The sequence below is a fragment of the Haliaeetus albicilla genome, chromosome 22 (genome assembly GCF_947461875.1).
Source record: "Haliaeetus albicilla chromosome 22, bHalAlb1.1, whole genome shotgun sequence".
NCBI classification, from domain to species: domain Eukaryota; kingdom Metazoa; phylum Chordata; class Aves; order Accipitriformes; family Accipitridae; genus Haliaeetus; species Haliaeetus albicilla.
In genome coordinates, this window is record NC_091504.1 from 24,672,021 (window position 1) to 24,695,484 (window position 23,464).

General features: G+C 53.9%; 1 protein-coding gene across 1 annotated transcript; it reads left to right on the top strand.

The window, feature by feature from the left end:
• Window positions 1–448: 448 nt before the first annotated feature.
• On the top strand, window positions 449–23,319 carry SYNGR3 (synaptogyrin 3). Its single transcript, XM_069810505.1, has 4 exons — window positions 449–633; window positions 12,302–12,542; window positions 18,724–18,866; window positions 20,622–23,319. The coding sequence occupies exons 1-4, from the start codon at window positions 535–537 to the stop codon at window positions 20,829–20,831; spliced, it is 693 nt and encodes a 230-aa protein (XP_069666606.1). The 5' UTR covers window positions 449–534; the 3' UTR covers window positions 20,832–23,319.
• Window positions 23,320–23,464: the final 145 nt, after the last annotated feature.

Sequence of the window (23,464 nt, forward strand, 5' to 3'; positions counted from 1 at the left end):
AGCCCCTTTGACATTGCCTGGCGACCCTTTTGACAACACCCTACCCCTGGCCCATAGCACGCTATCCCCAGAAGCAGCGTGGTGACTGCGGCCGTAGCCCGGTAATCCTTGGAATTATCACGGTGACCCTGGCTGTGGCGAGGTCTCCTGGCCGTACCGTGCTGTCCCCAGCCGTAGCGCAGTGACCCTGCCTATGGCACGGTGTCCCTGGCTGCAGCGCGGTGACCGTGGCCATAGCCTGGTGTCCCCGGCCGCGGCGTGGTGACACTGACTGTCCACGGGGTCCACGGCCACATCCCGGGGCCGCAGCTGGGGCTCGCTTGGAGGGCGGGGAGCGGCGCGCCGCCGCTGTCCCCCCCCCCTCGTCCCCCCCGCCCGGCGGGTGGTTCCTCCCGCTGCCCGCACGCGGCGCTGCGGACGAGCCCACGCGGGAGGAGCGCGGGGGGCGGGCGGGCAGGCGCGCGGCCGGCGCGGGGCGCGCGCGGCTGGGCTCGGCTCGGCTCGGCTCGGAGCGGCGCGGAGCGGAGCGGGAAGATGGAAGGAGCCTCCTTCGGAGCGGGCCGGGCCGGGGGAGCCATCGACCCCGTGGATTTCCTGAAGCAGCCGCAGACCATCCTCCGGGTGACGGCCTGGGTAAGGCAGAACGGGCCCGTCCCGACCGGGATAACGGGGCCGGCGGGGTTCGGCACCGGGCACCGGGCAGCACCCGTGTGCAACGTGCGGTGCCCGTCGCGTCGCGCGGCGTGGAGCGGAGCCTCCGTTTGCGGCGTTGGAGCGTGTGTCCCCGCTGCGGCGTGCCGTGCCCGTGGGATGTGCGGCCGGCGGGCGTCGTGCGAGGTGCGGGGCTTCTGCGGCCGCGGCGGGGGGTGGCCGGGTCCCGACCGGGGCGGCGGGGTTTGCCGGCTCCCGCGGGTGTTCGCAGGGAGTTTCCTCGGGGATGGATGTGCCGCTGCCCCTCGCCGGTTTTTGTCCCTGGTGCTTGAGGAAAGGGCAAGGCGGTGGGGTGTAAATCAGGAGGCAGAGGACATTTTCCTTCCTTCCACGCTCCGTGCCTGCGTGCGTGTGTGTGACAGAAGAAATCCGACAGCCAGCCCTGCCCAGCTCCCCCTGTTCTTCTGAAAGGATGTCATATATTTTTTTGGCCGTTTCCCATCGACGAGTTCCTACCGCGGAGCGGAGAGCAGGAGGTGGAATATGCTGTGCAGCCCCTCCGGGAAAGCTTCGCTCGCCCATGGTCTCTGAATAAGCAGCACCGGGAGCTGCGCGCTGATGCTCGCTGGGGCCGTGGTGCCCGGCTGCCTGAGGGGTAAGGGCAGCCACTAATTCACCTCCCGGAGGAGCCTGGCTTCTACCTGCTAAGATCTGCAAACGTGCACGGCTCCGGGAGATGGTCGGCGATGCCTGGCCCTTCCCAAAAGCCCTCGGCGGGGAGGTTCTGTCCAGCTCTCACCGCGGCCGGCTCCTGGCTCTGGTGCTTGGCCGGAGGCTGCGGGCGAGCCGAGCCGGGCCAGGGGGGCTCGTCCTCGCCCACGTCAGGGCTCTGCTGTGCACGGAGGCCCTCGGCCACCCGTGCTGGCTCTGTGTCACCTTCAGCAGTGCCAAATGCAGGCAGTGAGTGGAGGAAAGGGGTGATGAGAAGGTGCTGTCCCCCCCTGGCTGCCCTCCTTCCAGCCGACATGGCGGGTGTGTTTGGGGGGCTCTCCGGGGTGGGGTGCCCCGGCCGAGGCCCTGTACAGCACAACGTGAGAGCATGTGCTTATCTTTAAGCACATGAGCAGTTCCAGCAGCCGTCACATGCTTAAAGTTAAACCACATGCTTAGGTGTTTTGCTGGATGGGAGCTAGCGTGCTTTCCAGGGCTTTGAGAAAGCCCCCGACTCCGTTACTGGAGAAGAAGGGAGGCTGGGTATGGATCTGGAGAACCCAGCTTGGGGTGGATGGGGCATTTTGGGCAGGGTTTGGGCACGTGGCAGCAGTTGTTTCCTAGAAGCATTGCCTCAGTCCAGAAAACTTGGTCTGGATCCACCTGGATCCTCCTCAGTCCTCCTCGCGTGGCAAACTGTAGGCAGTGGTGTTGGCTTTGGGTACAGGTAGATAAGTTGTTGACCCACTGATGGTGAGTTAGGCCCCTCGTAAAATAAATCTGCCACCACGCACCCAGAGAGCTCACCGTCCTTGTCGTACAGAAGGGGATCGGACGCTATTGGGAAGCAGGGATAGAATACGGAATATGCTGCTATTCCAGCTTCGAAAATATTCATGCATATATTTGCTAGCTGGTTTATTCAATGGCAAAGTCACTTGTTTCATGGTTCTGCGTTCACAGGGAATCTGTGAAAACTGAGCACTTACAACTACAGAAACACATCAACTTAACTCTAAAAAGTGCAGGGACCCAGTGCAGTATTTAGAGTCAGTTCCAAAGCCCACTGAGCTCAAAGGGAGTTTTTTTGCTCTGTTTGGTGGGCTGAGGATCAGGCTGTAGAAGCTCAGGTTAAAAGCCCTTTGGACCACTTTGCCCAGGTCTCACATTTGCTGGCAGATATGTCGGGGACCCTTCTCCCTCACCACTCCAGCTTGGGGGTTCAGAGCCCCAGCTGGCCTTTGCTTGGCTGTTGCAGTCCCGTTACCTGTGTCTTAAAACAGTTCAGATTTACGGCTCCTTTCCAGTGTGAGCAGGGACTACAGTCAGGTGAGAGGTGTGAGTGGAGGTTTCCTGCCCACCTGCCTGCATGGCCATTGCTATTTTTTGCAGGTTTTGTAAAACAACATGTGCCCGGGCTCCTTCTGAGCAGTTGCTTTGCTGCTTTTGCCAGATGGGACCCATGTCAAGATGGAGAGCTTGGATGGAGGAGGCAGCCAAAAGGGTTTGCCTGCGAGGTCTCTGCTGCCTTTCTGTTCTGCCCTGACGCTCGTAACTGCTGCCCTGGGAGAGCGTGGCAGTGCCGTGGCATGTGGCAGGGTCTGCTCCTTTTTGCACCGTGCTGGTGACCGTGTGGGCAGCATGGACCAATGCCCCACCGTGACGCTCCCTGATTCACAAAGCAAACAGAAACCTTTCTGGGCTTTCAAGCCTGCCGTCATGGGAGGGATGAGCTGCCTCTGCCTGCGTGTAAGAGCCCCGGGGAGTTATTCAGAAAGCCCTTGACTGAGGCTTTCAGGACGACTGAGTTTAGGTGTTCGGGTGGGTTTTCTTCTTGTGGTTTTCCTTCTTGTGCTTTGTTGTTGCATCTTTTAAAAAGTGTTTAACCCTTGCAGTTGGATCAAACCACAGAGATGTAACCCTTGCTGTGCGTGTGACGTTAACGTTCCTTTGGTGTGGAAAGGAGGGAGCTGCCTGGGATGTGCTGGTTTGGGTGGGAGTAGGGGCAATGGAGAACCACCCTCGGTGCCAGTCCAGCCGACAGCCGTCGCTGGGGTTTCACGATGAGCTACCACCAAAGGAGGGTCCAGCTCCATTTTGTGACTCTGGTAGCTGCTTTGAGGCCATGGGTTCAGACCTTGTGCTGGCAAAGATCTAAGGGACTGGCAGGTGAATGGTGACTTCAATGTAGAAATCCCCAAATGTAACTGATGGCAGAAGGGGATTCCTGATTCTACCTCACACAGCAACCTCTCCCTGACAGATATAGTAATTCTCAGTATCTGAAGGGAAGAAAACGCTCCTGGCTTGAGCTGTAAAATCAAAAGCTGGAAAGAACCATTTAACAGTTCCTCATTCATCTCTTCCCCCTCCGTCTGATGCAGTTTGTCAGATGAAGATGTGATCACTCTTGTGGTTTCCTTTTGAGACATTTTTTGCACAGCAAACCAAGCTCAATGTTCACAAAGGATGCCCGCAGAATCATGAGTTCCTTTCCCTGTGACTGCCAGCACCAGCTAGACTTTCCAGTGGCCACACAGCTTTGCATGGGCATTGTTCGCTTAACGTAGGTTTAGGTTTGACTTTTAAAAGCAGTTCTGAAAATATTTTTAGTAATTCATGTGGATTTCAGTAAAAGCAACAGTAAAAGCGCAGTGCCTGGTCCCACTGGTGCAGCCAGCTCAGAAGGGCTGGACCACTCTCACCTCCCTCCACCCACCCAGCCATTCCCTCTGCCCCGTGGAGCTCAGCAGGAGATTGGGTCCCTATTTTACTACAACATAGAGGAATACTTAAGTATTTTCTTTAAAATGGTTGTTTCTTGCTCCAATGACCTCCCTGTTGCTGCCTGCATGACCCACGCACCTGGACAACCTTGCCTGCAACCGATGCATCGGCAGCTGCCTGACCCCATCTGCTGCTGTTATCGCTTCTTTCTTGAAGTCGAATGGACTTGTAGTTCATCACTTGGATCACTGGAGAGAGCTTTCCCTATGCAGTATTTTATCTCATTAGGCCCAGTATTTTGTTTGGGTTTTCCTTGTAATAGTCTTATGCTTTTAAGAGCAAAACCTTTATTAAGGGACTGGACTAGGGCAGCCAAATCTAATTACTTGGCAGAGGCATGGCAGCAAAGTGGCAGTCCCTGTAGCCTTTGATAGGCGATATGACCAGAGGTTACTTCGACTCAAATCCAGCAAAGTCTTTATGTGCTCAGCTTTGCACTGATATGGGTCTTAGTCCATAATACAGCAGATTGTTGTCTTTCAGCAAGGCAAATGTGCTTTGCTGAGTTGTGGCTTTGGTAAGGGATGTGCCGGGTGATGGTTTGATGTACCAGGAATAAGTGGTCGTTCTCAGAGTGAGGGAGCACGCCCTTTCTGTCCTGATTCAGGTTTGTTTTGCTTCTCCAGAGAGATGGAAAGGGCAGTATTTGTGCTCATGGTAAAAGGTGTGGTTATTTTTATTAGAAAAAACAAGCTCAGGAGCAGAAGAGCCAGGCAGCAAACAAAGAAGAATATGGCTCCAGGATGGTTGCTACCCTGCACTCTCAGGACAGAGCACTTCTAAGGAGTTTCACACCCAGGGTGAAGCTACAGGAATGCTGGTTTGAGGTGCTGTGGGGTGTACATTTGGGTTTGCAGGGCTACAACACACAGCTCTTCTAAAGGGTTGGAGTTGGAGCCTGGAAAGTTCCCTCTCTTGAGCAGACCTTGCCAGCTCCAGGCATCCTGCAGACGCAGATGGAGGTGGCTGCTTGGTGTAGCCAGCACTGGGTCTGAGAACTCCCCAGGAGACATCAGCGAGAAATACAAGGTGGGAGCCTTGGTGCTGCAAGCTCTGAATAGCTCCCACAGCCTTCAGGGGTTTCACTGACTCTTGAGCACTTGGGGCTCTTAGAGAAGAGCTGCAAGGCAGGTCTGGCACTTAAGGAGCCAGCAGCGATGCTAAGAATCATTAGCGTGATCTTAGCTGCTCTGGACTTTGCCTGGTCTTGGCTGGTTTTCAGTAGGGTCACCAGATTTCCGTCTTAATTCTCTCTTTCCGTGGGCTGTAGGTTGAAGGCAGAACTTAAATTTAACATTTTTGGTAATGGAATTATACAGAAGTTTCACTGTATCTGAGCTTAAAATGCTGCTAAATTATCATTTTGCTGTCATCACTGGTTCAAAACGCTGCTGTCTTGCCATGTGCTCAGATTACATTACTAGATTAGGAACTTTGAATGGGTGCTCTGTTTCAGCCAGCATCTCTTGCCACATTAGAAAAAGTAATTCAGTAAAAATTCATCATGTGGTCATCAATATGCATCCTTCCCAAGCTGATTAGCCTGGTAGACATGTCCATAAACCTATTATGGCCAGCATCATACCACTTCTTTCTGTGCCAGAAACTGCGTCAGGTCTTTCCTTTGTGGTCGTATCTATAGTCCTTGTGGGAGATCTGGCAGTGCTTAAAGTAGTTTTTTAGTCTTCACACTCTCCAGTAAATTACGCAGATCTGTGCTGGAAACTTCCCTGTGACTGACAACTGTAAAGATAAACTGGAGAGGGACCCGGGACCCGATTCCCCCAGAATTTGAGCTTGGTGGGTGTTGAAGGAGACTGGCCCTCTGCCAAGGGTCTAACTCATCCCTGAGCGGAGTATCTGCACAAGGTGCATATGCAGCTCAAGACAAGGGCTTAACTGGGGCTTATGAAAACGCTCAGTGCTAGGCAGGATTTGGCCTGTGCTGATTTGACCTTAATTGTTTTCCCTTCTCATTTGGTAGTCTGTCTCTCACTTGCTGGGTGGTGGCTCGAGGAGGGGAGGGTGCCGAGCAGGGTGGCATCTTGTCTCGCTGATGCTCGTGTTCGAGTGGTGTAGGATCACGTTGGTACCGGCTCTCTGTACATGCGGTTTGTGCCCAACACCATTGATTGTGAGCTACAGCAGAGCAAATTAGCGGTGGATTATTTTTCTTCATGCATTAAAATTCCTTGATGTTGACATTAATGGTTGCTTGCGTGTGTAATCAAAGCAACGTTTTGCAGTCTCCTACAACCCCACGCCTTCTGGTAATGTTTTTTATAGGTCCCAAATCAAAATACAGTGCATCAGCAGTGGAAACATCTCACCTTAAAATGGCTGACAGTTCACACACTGAAGCTTTCAGCTTGTGCTCTCTTGCGTTACTTGCTTTTTGTTTTCCTCGCTATGGCTGTGCTCAGACCATGAGGTCTCCTGAAGCACATTTTAGGTGCCTGGGCTACAGAAAGCTGAAAGCAATGTGGATGAAAAATGTGCGTGTCCTGGGGTCCAGCCGGCTCAAGCCCCGGGAGGGAACGTGGATCTGCAAAGTATAATTACAAAACCGAGCCAGGCAGCCTGGCTAGCCACCTTCTTCCAGATGGTAAAAATCTGGTGCAGAGAAGGCAGCCGCAGGTCTCCTGGCTTTACGCACACCTAAAATGGTATCTCCATCGTGGGGCACGCAAGCATCCCCAGTGCCCTGGGTTCCTCCAAGGGTCTGGCAGCGGCTGTGGCTCCAGCAGCCTGGGCATGAGTGCCTGGACACTGCCAAACAAGTAACCTGCCCTCTCAGGCTCCCCCTTTCCTTTTTTTGGGGGAAAGAATGAGATTTCACTCAGTCTCCTGCTGCAGGGCTGCCTGTGTGTCCCTGCTGCCGGCAGCCTGGCCACCGTGCACCGTCACCTCCCTGTCCCTCCAGCACAGCCCCTGCCAGGGCATCCAGCAGCACTCGGTCACGGTCCCCTGCACTTAACATCCATTGCCAGAGATGACAAAAGAGGCAAGAGGTCTTGCCTAAAATAGGGTGAGTGGGGAAAACCAGAGGTGGGCAGCAAGCAAGGAAAGTGGGCGAGTTGTGCATCTGGGTCCAGCACTTTGGATACCAAAGGCAGCATTGGAGCTGCAGGCTCCCGCTCAGACGCAGCCTCCAGCCTCAGCACCATCCCTAGGGTGCTCTCCCAGGTTTTTAGGGTGATACGCAAACCCCCTCTGGTTTCGGCTTTGCACCAGCCCCTCGCCAGAGTCTGTCGTGGCCGGTGTACCCAGACCCTGTCACCGATCGCTGCTGAGACCCGTCCCTTTGTCCTGCGTTACAGAGATGCTCGTTGGCCCCAGCAAGGTGGCCCCTCTTGCTTGGAAGCAAGCTTTAAACTGGGGGAACTGGGCAGCTGGCTTTCATTAAGAAGCAAGGTCCCTGGCTTCTTGCTGGTCTGGTGTAACACGAGCTCCCTTTGCACTTGCACGAGCAGCTGATCTGCGTCATCGTGGGTCCAAGCACTTCACGCATCTCCCTGACCGGCGTTGTTCTCCCTCCCAGGGTGCGACCGAGGCACAGAAGCTCCTTTGTGTGGCTGAAGTGCAAGTCTTAATGGAAGGGATGGGAGAAGACAGCTTTCCTCCTTCCCATCCCTCCTCTCAGCTGAATGCCGAGAGGATCGCTAATGGTCTGTGCCGCCGGAGCCGCCGGAGCTGCCGGAGCCGTGTGCCGGCGGCTCCCAGCCGCTCTCGGACACCGGGGAGAGTCAGGGCTGAGCAACCCACACGCCAGGCTGCTGGCCAGGAGACCCCGAGCTGCGAGCGGATTGATGTGAAAGCTTTGGCAGGCGGGATGCAATTTCGTACTGGGTTTGGCTGGAGGTAATCCAGTTTCCATATCGTGTCTTGCGCCGGTTCACCCAGCAAGAGCAAAACTTGTTGCTGGTTGTGTTGGGTCATTCAGCTGGAAAACGGAGTGTCCTGTGAATGCGCAGGTGCCTTTGCAAAGCCTGTGAGATACGGAGGAGCCCCATTAGAAGGGTGGGTGGCCTTGGGACACGGTGGCTTGCACGGCAGATGCCCCCCATGCTGTGCATGCCGGTGACCTTGGCGCTTGGTCCCGAGTGCTGTCACAGCCCCCCTTGGTCATGGGGATTGCAGTTTTGGGGACCGACCTGAGAGGCAGGAGGAGGTGGGAGTCGGAGGAGTGCCTCTGGAGAGCAGGATCCCTGCATCCTTGCTCAGAGCCATAAAACCTCACTCGCAGTGGAAAATCTGACCTTGTATTTTTGCTTTCAAGTCTCTGATGAACTGGTTGTGGGTTTGAGCAAGTGCTGTTTGTAGAGGTCTTTGGAAAAGGGCACTTGTTTTGCATGAACTTTAAAAAAATCATGTGGGTTTTATTTTCCCCCACCTACCCACATTTTCTCAAAAATTTTTTTTCATCTATACTTAGAAAGACAATGCCAAATCTATTGTCATTAACATGTTTCACCAGCACCAGTTATTTTTTTAAGAAAAACTATAAAATTTCCATTGTGGGGGGTGGGAGAGAAAACCCATAGAAAGACTTGTTTTCACTGAAAAGCATGTTTTGACAGGAGTATTTCAGCCAGAGCTGATGTTTTGAGCACATCTATCAAATGCGTGTGCTTGCAATTAGTTACTATTTTGGCATCCTGAGAAGAAGCCGTGTGTCCCATGTTGCCTGCACCGAAACGCTGCAGGCAGCGCCCAGTCGAGGGGGTCTCGTGGGGTGAGCCACTCAGGTCGTCTGGCAGCAAGAAGGTTGCTTTTCTTTGCAAAACTCTCTGGAGTTTGAAGTTAAGTGTTGAAACATCTTTTTTTTTTTCCATCGCCGGTAATAATTGTGCTTGCAGCCATTCCAGAAGTGCTCCATGGGCATCCTCCGACAGCCCCAGGTGTGCAAACCTGCATGGAGGCAGCCAGACACCCTGTCCTGTAACGTCCTTAATCGTATTTACAGGAGCCCTCCCTCACCCACTGAAACTGTGAGCTCCTAGTAGGCACCCGAAAGCACAAAGAAGGAGTGCGGGTTGTTAATCCTGGGAGGACTAAAACACTTATTGGAGAAGCTGAGTACGAGTTCGCTGGCCTGCCAGAGAAATAATCCCGTGGAATCAGAGGTTCTCAATTATTCATGTTTTCCAGAATCACATTATTTCTTCCAGGGCCTGTTTTATAAATGCTGCTGCTATTTCTGATGGTAAATAACAATTTTGCATTATTTATGAACAGATTTTTACAACTGCTGATATTACAGCTGCTGCCAAAGCACTGGGAAAATTATTATTACTGTTTGTTGTTGTTTCTTTCTTACAAAGCAACCCTCTTATTCTTTGCATGATGATGATGTGCCCGTTGCGGTGTGACAGCCGAGTGCTCCGTAAGTGCAGCGCCAGCGAGGAAGAGGGTGCAAATGCGAGCGGGTGACTCAGGTGGCTGGTGCTCAGAGCTGAGATGAGCTGGGGATGGATGGGGGACAGGACCCCAGGTTGTGGTTAAATTTGAAGAGGAGGAAGGCCTGATTATCTCCCTGTGCCAGCCATGGAGACGTCCGTGGGACATACATACTTTCTATCCCCTGTTAGCGCTCCAGGGGAAATCAAAGGCTGCACCTGAACTTTGCAGATGCACATTTGGAAATCCACGTTTCTAGGAGGGCGTCGTTCAAGAATGGGCTAATTCCTGGGGCTGAGGAGCGTTTCCAGGGCTGAAACCCACTCCTGCTGCCTGTCGCATAGATGGGGATGCGTGCTCGCCTCTGCTGGGATGGACATGCTGATCCCCTTGGCTAAGCATGGAGAGAAGGGGCCAGCGCAGAGCCAGTGGGGGTTTAGGGCAGCAATGGGAGTTACACAAGGTGTTTTGATGGAAAGAGCCCCAAAGAGCTGCTGCTGGGACTCGTGGGTGCATCCCTGGGGGAATTTTGCAGGATTTTGCCCGCTCCCAGCTGAGCAGGGCAGGACAGCCGCTCTCTCCATCCACCGTCGTCAGCAGTGCCGGGTGTCAAGGGTGAGCTCTGCTCTCCTTCTCACCGTGCAGTGGGACCTCCTGCACATCTTTGGGTAGCTCAGGGATGCCAGCTAAATTAGCAAGCAGGTTTCAGAGCATCTTCACCACCCGGCACCGGCCAGCTTACTGCTGGCCTGAATTTTAAGTGCTAGAAGCAATAGGAGTCTGCCGTCACTAAAAGAGCTCCTGGCTGAAAGGGTTTAAAGAAGAGCCCCGCTCTCGGTTGTCCTGCTGGTGGGTATCTGGAGGCGGGAGTGAGCATGGTGCAACCTGCTCGTCCATCACGTCCTTGCAGATATCAGCATGAGAAGCTGGTGGCACAGTCCCAGGCTTGGGGTGCTGGGGTAACTGCTTTCTCAAGCTCCTACACACTTGAGGTAGGATGTACTCCAGAGACTCTCCCTGCTGCTTCTGGTCATCATTTATTTCAGATGACACCCTACAGAGAAAAAAAAAAAATCCCTCACCAATCCTTCACATTTTAGTAATTCAGTCCCTTGCAGATCCATTTCTTTGTTCTCCACTTTGGAGGAGACTTAGTGGAGACAATCTGAGACGTGTTTGCTGATGGGACACTTGCATTTGTAAGTAGCTTCAGACAGAAGCTCTGGCGCAGCTTCACCCCAGCACTGGAAGGAGTTTGGAGGAGAGAAATCCGAATGAAATCCTTCGGGGCAGGCAGAAGTGAGACGCTTGGCCAGCGCTTGGGAGAAAACGTCTATCACGATGTTGTGTGAAAGAGTGGTTAGAGCTTTCTGAATGGTTTGCTCGTAGTGGCTTCTGCTCCGTTTCACCCAGCTCTGCTAACACTGCGCTTCGGGGAGTGCGGGGCTGTAGGAGGTGATGCCCGCAGCCGGGCATCAGCCGTGAGACGCAGGTGACTTTCCAAAGTTTATCGTGTGGCTCGTTGGCTGCCGCCTCTGTCTGTCGCGTGTCTCAGTCTCGTGCACTTGGTGCTGTTGTGCTGTTACCGCAGAAGACGTAGCGGGGCATCCAGAGCGGGAGCTGCACCGTACCCCGAGACCTCAGCTGCTCCTGGGCAGCCACCGTGCTGGGGCATGCTGGAGGAGCCTCTTATCTCTCCGCTTGCATACGTGGCCTCCAGCTGTGTCCTGCGAGCCGGCGGGGCTGGCAGGCATGCAGGGATGTGCAGGGATGCGGGGAGCTGGTGCCGGCAGCGAGGGACGAGATCAGAGGTTCACAGCTTGATGGAGGGGCCCCTGCACGCCTTGCTTCCCTCCCTGCTCTCCGCCTTGAAATCCAAACAGCGGTGCAGCGCTTTCCAGGCTCTTAATGGAGCAGGTTCCAGAGTGAATTGTAAGGCAGCTTCTGCTTGCTGCCTTTTGTGTTGGAGGAATAAGGGAATTACTTTAGCATCATGAATGGTATTAATTTAGGCAGCTGGCTGCGTGCTGCCATCCGGCTCCTTTCCTGCCTGCAGGGACGTGAAACACCCTCGGGTCCCGGCGGCAGGAGCTGGGCAGCCACCGGCAAACCCCCTGCCCCTTTTGTCCCTCACAGGGCTGAAACCAGGTCAGTGGATAATGGATGCAGGCGCTGCATCCTTCAACCCCTGCTAAGCCAGGCAAAAAATGGCCCTGTTGTTCACAGGGCAGCCTCTCCCCCTGCCCCGCTGCGCCCAGGTAGGCAGCTCCCCACCTCCCCACGCTGTCATGTCCCGTCCCCCCTCCACTGGGCATCCAGTCCTTCCCCAGGTCAGCCTGCTCAGCAACTCAATTATCCGCTGTAACTTCATTTCTCCCTGCTCCGCAGTGACACAAAGGGGTTTATTGAGCACAGCCTGACAGCGGAGCAGCACGAGCAGAAAGACTCTGCAGAGACCTGGCCCATCTATTTATTTTTTCCCTCCCCAGCCTGTCTGGAGAACAACATCTCTTAAAATACTCTGCAGACCAAGCCACTGAAAGGCAGACAGACTCACAGAGAAGGAAGACCTAGGTACCGTCCACCAGCCCATTGGTTAGGGCCGCCAAGCAGATGCGATCTGTCGGGATCTGTCTAACAAATGCCATGTTGCCATGGAGTCAAAGACAGGATTGAATACAATTATGATGCTGTTGGAAAACAGAGTTAAATGTAAACAGCAGCAAGTTGTGTTTTCTCCTTCCTTCTGCAGATCTTCTCCATCGTGGTGTTTGGCTCCATAGTGAACGAGTGCTACGTGAACAAGGACAGCCAGAACCCTGAGCTGCTCTGCATCTTCAATGAGAATGAGAGTGCCTGCAGCTATGGCATCGCCGTTGGCATCATTGCCTTCTTCGGCTGCATCTTCTTCTTTGTCGTGGACCTCTACTTCCAGCAGATCAGCAGCGTGAAGGACCGCAAACGGGCCGTCCTGCTGGACCTTGGCTTTTCAGGTATGTCTCTGGCTTTGCTGTGTTTGTGAAGGATGATGCTGGCTCCATGGGCAGCGCGGGGTCGTCGCTGCGCCCTGCAGCACCACGCTTGAGTCCTCCTCTCTCCTCCCACGGCGTGGCATGACTCGTGTGCCTCAGTCGGGGAGAACAGGGCTGGCGGATGGGTTATCCCATCCAGCCGTGAGCTCAGAGGCAGCAGCGAGGAAGCCGGTGTGTGGCGGCTTGGGGACGGTGGGGTGTCCCGCTCGTCTGTTTCACTTCTGCAACTGGAGACGTTTGCTGAGCTGGGTTCGGTGAGGCCACCCAGAGAAATGAGGCTTGGTGGTCACATCTCAGAGACCAGACGAGGTGTTTTACCCTCCCACATCTCCCGTTTCTGGCTCAAGTGGATGTCGTTTCATCAGTTACATCTGGGTCTGTTTTCACTTTGCGCATGTGGGTTTTGGAAGAAAGCAGAAATGTACTTCTACGTACCACTGTAATACCCCGCTGTCTCCAGGACTGCAGTGTGCAGGTGGGTCTGGGGCTCCTAAGGGCTGGCACAGATCTTCTGCACCATCTTGAGCCCCTTTGACCTGGGGCTTAACCGTGCGAACACAAGCAGGCGGGATGCCTTGAGCCAGGAGAGGCCATCCTCCGCATGGCTGCTGTGGGAGTTGCCTGGCTGAGTTTGCAGCTGATGTTCTCCATTTCCAGGCTCTTGTGTTAGTCTGAAGGTGATTTATCCAGCACAAGCATCGCTGATGGCTCTCTAGTCCCAAATGAAAACATCCATCATCGCCTCCCTGTGTTTGCCTGTTGTTAAGGATGTTCTCTCCTTGCTGGAAAGCTTATTTCCACGGTGCTACAGAACCAGCATCCAGCCCTTGTTAGATGATATTTACAGCCCCTTCCGTGGGGCTCAGTGCCTGCAACCCTTTGATTCAAACAGAAGGGGGACATCACATCCATCTTCTGGCTGATGCTGCGTGTCGTGGAGCAAGGCTGTGATCCTCCCTGCCTTCCACCTTGTAACAACCGTTCTCTCCCCTGCCAGGCATGTGTGAAATGGTGCCGCTCTCAATCTCTGCCTCATTTCTCTTTTGTACTTGTCATGCATCATGTGTGCATTCACAGGCTTCAGCAGCGAGCCGGAGAAGACAAGTTCTGCCCTGCAAAGCCTCTGCCGTGCAGGGGTTGCGCTCTGCCCTGGGGACAGGCTGCAGTACCGCACCAGAGGTCTGCACTGGTAAATCCACCCAATGCAGTTGTGACTTTTTTATTACCCCAGGATCAATGGGTGTGTTCTGGGTGCATCGTGTCTGCAGCCTGTGTCTGGGCAAAGATGTCCTGCTCCCTTGGGCCATCCCCTCTGTGGGCTTCTTGGTAGAAAACAAGCAAGCCACTTCCTTGCTGGTAAAACAAATTGATCACTTACATGCAGATCATGTGGACACATGTCTGTGACCGGCACAGTGTCACCTATCGGGGTCTGCAAAGAGCGGTCTTCCAGAGCTCCCCTCCAGCCTGGCATTGCCTCTGTTCATGCTGCCTGGTACATCTCCCCGCCAGCAGCTCCTTACCTTTCTCGCTGCTCTTGTACGATCCCTGCCTAATGAACCATTTCCCACAGGGCACCCTAGCAAATGCCGAAATCCAGCTTGGTGCTGATATGAATGGGAGCGTTGTCCGGGGCTCTTGTAACAAAGTCCGTGGTCGCAGGTGAACACATCTCCACCCAGTGCTGTTTTTCCCATCTCCTCCTAAGCCCAAATTCAGTGCAGCGCTGCTGATGTGCAGTTACCCCGTTGGCTCCCAGGGGTGGGTGTGGGTCCCTGAGCTCTGGCAGGAGGAATTGGTCAGCGTATTTTATCCCATTCCTATTGTGCCTTCACTTTTCTAAAATTATGACTGCTCCAAACTTTTCTTACAGCCCTACTGCCGTAGCCTGTACACCCACTCACGTGGAAATGCCAGGCAGTTGTTTGGTCCCAGAGTAAGCGTCGATACAAGCAGATCCTGTAGCAGAGATGAAGTGCTGGGTTTTGTTGGGACGTGAAGCCTCTGCAGCTGCAGAGATCGCAGCCTACGGTACCCCCCCTGCACTGCTCCTAGCAGCCTCAGGCACCCAACCTGCCCAGAGGCAGAGCTGACCCATGTAATTTGCCTTGTTTAACTACCTCCACGTTAATAACCCCTGGAGACTTCACCTGTCACACTCTCTTATGCTGTCCCCTTCTTTTTTCCTCCCCACCAAGGATGGGATGCTTGGTTTCCTCCTGCTTCCTTGCAACTGTTTCATCCTTTCTCTCTGTATGTGATCTCTGCATTATTGCTTAATATAAAAGCTGAAAATGCATCTGGGAGAGAACCAGGTGAGGAACAGGCTAGGGTACGAGGGAGCATTGCAAACTGGAGCGGGGGGCGGGGGGGAGAAAAGCAGATTGTTTCTGGTCCTTTGCCTGGGTCACCCAGGAGCCTGATGCTGGCTGCTGGTGAAGCAGATGTCAACTGGCATTTGCTGTCTATGGAGGCTGTGGGGGGAGTTAATGAAAGCGTTAACCCACAGCTTTCTTTCGCTTGAAGGAAAGAGGACTTGTACATCAGATCAGTGGCAGATTAGAGCCACCGAGCCGGCTGGGAGGTAATGCTGGGGCGCAGGCAAGGGCGCAGGCAGGGGTGCAGGCAGGGCCACCGCGCTGTGCAAATGGCATTTGCGACTTTCTCTTCCATCTGCTCTTACAGCTGCTCCTGTAGATGTGTGCTTGCTTGGGACCAGGCTGTAATTATGGCTGTAACACATCTTCCCTGGTGTTTGCACTCTGATGTCTGCAGATCCTAAAACGATAATTATCTACTGGCTCTTGCGGTGCTTCCTGGCATTCTCCTTTTCCCCAGCGAGCTGGAGGGTGCAGAGCTGCTACCGTGCCTGCTTCCAGCTGGAGTTGGGACCAGCACACACGTAGCCTCACCAAACCAGTGGCAGCTCAGCCCTCTTGGTGAGGTTTAATTCGAGGGTAGCAAGAGACACCTCCAAAACACCCGCTTACACCTGGTGCTGTAAATGCACCAGGGGCTGGGAGCAGGCACTGCTCTGCGGGACTGGAACCATGCGGGTGCTGGACGAGGGCACAGCCGTGTTCCCGGTGAGGCTCCGGGTGCGAGGGGAGTCAGCTGCAGTCCCATGGGTCTGATTCACATTATCGGGTGCAAAGCCTCTACTCGAAGGAGTGCTAGCAGAAGGTGAACGTGATCACAAATGAAAATAAACGCCGGTACAGAAACAAAAATAGTTCCCATAGAACACCCTGCGAGGTCTGATCTCACATGCAGGCGTGTGTCAGTCCTCCAAACTTCAAACAACACCTGGCTGGTGTTTCTGGAGATGCTCTCCATGCCTGACCCCATCTCCCCTGTTGACAGCAATACCTGCCTTCCCGCTCCCCCAGGGCACTGGAGGGAATCCTCCTTCTTAGGGCTCCAGGCAGAGCTGGATGTGGAAGGGAACGGCTTGTTTCTGCGTTGCGAAACCTCCGGGAAGTCTACATGGGTGGCAGCAGAAGCGACCACCGCTAGGCATTTCTGGCTGAAGAAGTGAATGGTTTTAGCACTGGGAAGGTCAGCGTCTCGCATCTCTCAGTGTTGCAGAGGAAGTCGGTAGCTGCAATACCCAGCGCAGCCGGTGCATGTTCAGAGATGTGCATGATGTCATTTTAACTCTTGAAAACCCTTAGAAGGCACCAGCGGTAGATGGGGCTTTGTGCTGCTGGTTGGCGGGTGGTCCCAGTGTCACGGCTGTGACTCGTGCTCTGTGGTAGTGTCCTGCCCAGGAGCGTAAGAGGGAGGACAAACTGCACTAGATGGAGTGTTAAACAGAGAAACAGTCCTCCTGAACAAGTTCATCCTCCATAAACCAGTGACACAGCCTAGTCCTGTTGCAGACACCCCACGTCTCTCGGTGCCAGCACTGCATGGCCCCAGAGCTTGTCCCTGAGCATCCCTCTGCTCCTCACGGTGCGGCTCTGAATTAACCTGTTGGGAGCTGCTCTTATGTTTCATCTCTGGTCTTTCAACTTCCAAACACCACTGTCTCCAGGAAAGCGCGTTTTTGAGTGAGAAACTCCTGACTGAGCAGGAGGGCAGTTACTCCCCACTGCCGTGGCGTTTGCTCCCCAAGTACGCAGAGGTGGGAGTGCTGCAGCAGTGCAGCATCTGGAGATGCGGTTCAGCATCTCCTGCACTGAGACCTGTCGGGACACCACTACCCACCACGCTCACCACATACCGGTCATCCGAGCTGCAGCCAACGCCGTATCTAGGGCATGCATCTTCCTGTGTCCACATTTAGGGGTTGGATCTGCTTTCCCTAACAGGGGCCAGTTGCTGGGAAAGCCCCGCTATAACAGAGCTGGGGAACTAGAAAGTGTCTCTGTTCCTGAGGATGACGTTTAAGGAATAAACCCCAGAGGTCTTGTTTGACACTGATGACAAGTGGTCATCCTAAGGGGAAGTGAAAATGTATATGCAGAGATTTGGGGCCGTTTTGGTGGCAGGCATTAGCTGTATTTGGCAAAATGAGGCTGTTGTGTTAGTCTGTAATTTGGAAAAGGAAAGCCTGTATGATCCTCGCTGGAGGTTGTGCTGCTGTGAGGGCAGTTCAAGGGCTCAGGTATGGCCAGGCTGATAAAAGCATCACTGATTGGGAAGCCCCAGGACCAGTCATGCAAGAGAAGGAGATGAGGAGTGTGTCATCTTAAACTGCAGCTAGGAGCAAATTCCTTATTAAAGGTGAGGTGTGCAATGAGCCTTGTAACTCTCTCACTGGATGTGGATGCACGCATGCATTTTATATCGTACTTAGGAACAACTGGGAAGATAGAGAGGAATAAAGGAAGCTTCTTTCCTCTCCCTGCAGCCAGACTGTGCTTTGCAGCTGGCTGCCCCATGGGACTGACAGTGTGGCTGCTCATACTGATGTGCTAATGATCCTTGGGAAGGTGCTGCATAGCTCAGCATCCCGTCTGCTGGTGCCCAGTGTCCCCACATGCACTGACACCCGGAATCAGCAGGCGGGGGGACCTTTGTGCTGGGGATGCTTGGGAAAGCTGGAGACCCTTAAAACAGCATCATGGAAGGCTCCAGCTTGTGCAGCTTCTCTTCTCCGTGCTGGAAAGCATCACTGCTCCTTACACTGTGAGCTTATGGCTTGCTTCTTGACTATTTTCTGAGCTCCTTGGCATCAGGCAGTGCTGTTGGCTGGTGATTGAATTAGGGGAGCTGCAGCCCTATCTTGCTCAGCCAGCTTTGGTTCCAGTAAGGAATAATCACCAGAGCATTTTTGCTCAATCACACAGAGCCCAGAGAGGCTGAGAAGAGGAGCACAGTCAGCGGAGGGCAGCAGGGATGAGCAGAGCTCTCTCATGTGAAGCCCGTGTGCTTCTCAGCTCCATGGGCAGCCCTGCCGCATCCCTGCCCTGGGCACAGCGCAGAATGAGGACTTGCTCGTTCACTGCGCTCCTGGAATGCACTGATGTCCTAGGGTCACTCGTGATCCTGGTGTTCAGAGCAGGGGTTAACCTCAGCCTGTCCATATTCCTGGGTGATTGTTCCTTGCCTCTCTTTAAGCTCTCCAGCTGTGTCCTTGGACCAAGGCAGAAGCAGAACCGCTGTAAAGCCATCTCCTGCATCAGCCGAGCAGCCTGGTGCTGCTCCCAGGAGTGCAGGCTTCTTCCTGGGTGAGGTCTGCACTATCCGGTCCAAAGCGTCTAAGAGCCGGTGGTGTCCAGGGAATGGAGGGAATGGTGGGGTCGACACACTGGGATGCTGGAACTGAGTCGGTAGCATCTCAACACCTGCGAGCAGGCTGAAATCCCACAGACTGTGAGGACCGCATGTCCAGAGAGGGTGTGCTGTCCCTGTAGGTCTTTGAGATCAGGTTCAGATGTAGATGAGCTAAAGTTCAGGCAGGCAACACACTGGGTGACCCTTCAAGGTTCCTTCCATCTCTGTTTTTGCAGTGATTGCAAATCAGCCTCTTTTAAAATAGCTCCATTTGGGCCACACCACAGGCCAAGGCACCCAAGAACACGGTTGCTGTTTGAAAATGGTGATGGCAGTGTGTTTGTGCATCAGCAAACAGGGGTCCTTGCAGCAGAGGAGGTGGTGGGCAGGGACAGCACTGACCAGCTCTGTTCTCTTTCAGGTTTCTTGTCTTTCCTCTGGTTTGTAGCCTTCTGCTTCCTAGCAAACCAGTGGCAATGGACGACGATGAGCAAAGGGGTTTCACAAGGAGCAGACGCCGCCCAGGCAGCGATCACCTTCTCTTTCTTCTCCATCATTGTCTGGGTGAGTTCAGCTTCGGAGCTAAGGTGGGGAGATGAGAAATGAAACCTGCTGTGGGCTCAGCGCTGAGCTGGGAGGAAGAATCTGGGGCATGGTTTGGAGAAGTGAATCCTGGTCGGTGTCAAGAGGCTGTACTGAGGAAACCTGCGGTCCCTCCAAATAGAGATGAAACTTGTGGTTTCTTACCCGGGAAGCATCAGCTCAGTCCCCACTCACTGGGAAATTCCAGACTTCCCCTTTTCCTGCGGCTAGAAAGTTGCTTTCCCATTGAAAACGTGTCACCAGCCACGAGCTGCCCTCATTTCAGGGCCTCATTAGACCCCTGGGAGCAGCTCGGTTGGAAGCGAACAAGTCCCTAGGAGCAGATTACTGTGATGAGCTGGTCTCATGGGATGGCAGGGGGATTTTGGGAGCTCTCAGGCTCATCAGCTCACCCTCGGGGGAAGCCAGGCTGGCTCCTCTGCTGCCCACCCTGGAGGCAGAGGCTTGCAAAAACCCCCTTTGCTCCTGCTTTTAGGCTCTGCGCATCCCCAGGGCCGTACAGTGGCAGAAGTACATTTGCCAGGGGTGTGCAAAACCCTGGGGGGGGCCCCTTGACTGCAGCAGCTGGACCCCACGTGTGCCTGGGGGTGCCTGCACCATGCGGGGGGCTCCTGCTCTGCAGGCTGTGCATGGAGGAGCAGGGATGGCCCCTGCATCACTGCCACCCCCCTCGGGCTTTTCATGGGCAGAGAGCACCCAAGATGTGCACTAATTCTATATTGCCTTAGAAGAATTGGGGCAAAAGACAGTCTTGAGGCTTTCCAGCAGCAGGCCTGGCTCCAGTTACTTGCCAGTTTAACTGCTCCCCGCTCTATTATTATCCAAATAAATCTCTTTTAATCCCAGCTCCCCCGCAGCTCTTCTCCATCGCCGTATTGCCAGACTGCCCATTTAATGCAGCCGGCAGGGAAGGCCACTGGGTGGGATGCTCTCCCCCATCCCATCAGCATCTGCTCCCACCCCAGGGAGGACAGTGGGGATGCCAGTCCCGTGCTTACCAGCACAGAGGACGGCCGGGATGTGGGGTCACACCGGCAGCCCCTCCACTGGTACCGTTAATAAACCCAGGTGCTCTGCGGGATCGATACGTGGCACACAACCAGCGCCTGCCCAGCTGGCACCGGCACTGGCCGGGGAGTGGGTGCTGGGCGGTGGTTGGGAAGCCATTCTCGGTGTCTGCGGGCGCTTTTTTCCCTCCCCTGAGCCTGTCATTTATAAACTAATTGAATTGTTAATGAAACCTCCTGAAATAAGAGCGAGCGTGGTGCGCTCGCAGCTCTGCCCGCCCGCATTTCCCACGGTTTGCGACCTGAATACTGGCAACCTGGAAGAGGGTGAAGGAGTCTCGGCAGAACTGACCTATTTTGCTGGCCCGGGACTCAGCAGCTTTCCTTCCCCGCAGCAGATGGGTTTATTGGTGCCGGTGGTGCCAAATCTGCACAACCAGGGACCCGAGCCCAGGCTGCGACCCCCAGCCCAGGCAGAGCTTTGGGGGAACAACCTGTCACAGAGAAATGGCTTCTTTAGCATTAGGGGTTGTGGTTTGGGGTTGGTTTAGCTCTGGGCTATAACGGAGGGGGGCCAGCAGCTGCCTGGGATGCTGCGATGCGCTCGGTGCTTTGCGGCGAGCTGGCGGGATGCAGGGTCCTGGGGGGGTCGTGGGGTCCTGGGCACAGTGTTGTCATCCCCCCCCAACCTTCCTCCATCCCACGGCAGGTCGCGCTGGCGGTGAAGGCACTGCAGAGATACCGCCTGGGGACGGACATGTCGCTCTTTGCCACCGATCAGTTCGCCACCGACCCCAACGCGGCATACCCCGGCTACCCCACCGGCAGCGGCATCGAGAGCACAGAGACCTACCAGAGCCCCCCCTTCACCGAGACCTTAGACGCCAACCCGAAAGGTTACCAAGTGCCAGCGTACTGAGGGGCAAGGGCCGCGTACCAAGAGACCGAGTCCTACGGTGCAGTACACTTAACTGGTTGATTGCAAATGTATTCAGTCCCATTTCCTTAATGTGGCAAGTCAGTGCTGGGTTCCTTACTATTAGCTAGTTGTGCAGTGAATTCTGTACAGTGGTATTGGTTCTTGTCTTACCTGTCCAAGGGTTTTATAAAAGCAGTGTTCCCTCTAAGTCAGAAGGAAGGAAGGTTGCTACCACATCACCTACACGTGGCAAAAGATGAATAAATGCCCTCTCTGAGGCTTGACACCGGGCAGTAGGTGTTGGGCTCTGCCGAGTGCCTGGGAAAGCCCAGAATACCTTTTCCTGTTAGAAAACACAGTAGCTGAGGAGTTGCTATTTATCTCGTTCTTCCAGAGCTAACACAGAATCGGTCTCGTGAGGGTGAGGGTGGGTGGGCAGCGCTGGGGAGGTTGGCCCCGTGCTGCTCCGGCTGCAGAGCTTTCCTGTACATGTTCCATGGAAAGTGCCAAATTCAGTAGTGTCTGTGTTACTTTTATTTGTATATATTTACTGTACAAAAAACAAAAATCCAAACAGGTGTTTCAAACTTAGCTTCGGATGTAAGCGGCATGGGGGGGCACAGCAGGTTGGGGTTATGTTGAATAGCCAAATTGTTTCTACGCTTCAACAGGGTTCTGGTTGAGGATGTAAAAAGTTACTGTTTGAAACTGGAAACCAGTTCAGCAATAGTTGGCTGCTAATTAGGAATAGCCTTTTACCAGCAGAAAACATGGCGCGTTGCAGTTCCACTTCTTCACCGAGGGGTTGGGAAAGTTTGCAAATTTACAAATAGTTTCTGGTTGGCAACGCTGAACACTTACTCACGCTCAAACCCAGAGCTGCCAACACAACAGGGGTGGGTGTCCAAGTCAATTAGGAGTGGTATTGAACTTGTATTTTTATACTGGGAGCAGCCACCATCTGTCATCAGCTGCAGCAGAACCTCAGGTGTGAACGTGTATTTTATCCTGCCGTCTCTAGAAATGAAGAATTCAGATGGAGAATTGGAAAGACTGTACAGGCCATTGAAGTCCATCATGTGGGGGCTTATGGCCCCATGTTTGCAAATAGTGGGAGAAGAGAGCGAATGAAAAGCACTTGGGAAAGAGGCTCAGGTTTGGTTTTCAGCTGCAAAATTCCTGCCTTGTCAAAAACAACTAAATGTGTAATATCCAGTAGATCCTTGTCAGCAGCCTGCCTGCTTTCCCTGCCTGTCTGCCTGCGCGGTAGCTGTGATCCGAGCTATTTGTCACTAAGGACTAAGCAGAGGAGCTGAAACTTGAATTCCCGACCACCTCGGTGGCAGCTCCGTCCTTAGAGGCCCCTGGCTCTCCCAGCAGCTGGCGAGCCAGGTTTCACCTTGCCGGTTTACACCGGCAAAAGTTGCGTGCTGCCTTCAGACCTCTTGACAAGCAATAGTTACTGGACTGCCCCAGCTCTCCTTGTAGCAAAAACACCCAGCAGTTTTTTTGTCGTCGTCAATACAGCTCATTTCTGCTGCTAAATTGCATATAAATGCATTAATTAATAAGCAGCAAATCTCATCATGAGCAGTCATTATCAGTGACAAAGTGCATTACTTGACTCCCCAACTATTCAGGCCGGGTTAAATGTGCATTTGCAGCAAAGGCTGGCTTTGCTGGCGCTGGAGCTGCGCGGAGATTTTTCAGGCAGCGTTTCCCAACTTGGACGCTTCTCCCGCATCCCTGCAGCCTCCCCAAGGAGCACAGCCGCACGCGGGGGCACCGGGACCTGGTGTCCCACCACGGTCCCCACCACGGGCTTTCCCCACAGTGACAGCAGAGGAGATGTCTCTCCCTCTGGACGCCTTTGCACCCACTTTGAGGTCCAAACGGTATCATCGGAGTAGGTAGGGCTCGGCCCCGCTGCCTGCGGTGGAGGCAGGAGGATGAGCAGGAGGATGCTGCACTGCTTGATCAGAGGTGTCACTTGGTCAATGCAAGGAAGAGGTGGCCCTGGGGCATCTGCAGGTAGCCCGTGCCAGCGGGGCTTGGTGAGCAGCACGACATCCTTGCATTAAGCAGACCAGCGACACCCAAACCCCGGTACGGTGTAAGCCTAAATTAATTACGGGACCCTTGCAATTTTTCTAGAGTCAGCCTTGCTGGGAAAAAAAAAAAAAAAAGGCAAAGGATTTTAATACAGGGTACGGTAGAACTGTAGCAATATTTTTCCTTAGAGGGAACACTGAAATTTTAGCAGCACAAACAGTACTTGTGTTAATATTAGCAAAATTATAATCAATTTAAATGTTTAAATTGATTGTATGTGAGATAATGTTTGTTCAGTACATTGTATTTTTTCTAACTATATAACTGTTCCAGAGTTTCCTTGTAACCGTAAAGAACTAAAGCTCTGTCTGACTGCGGGACGTGTCCTGACCCCTGGTGTAACCATGCTGAATATTACAACATCTGAATGTACGCACCGAGGCCTGCATTGCCTTTCTTTCCTCCCCACTCTCCCACCCGCTGGCGGTGGGACGCAGAAGGGATGCACACACACGCACACCCCACGCACGCTCTCACGCCGGGACTGCCCTTAAGAGCAGCGACGGTGAAACAGGGACGAC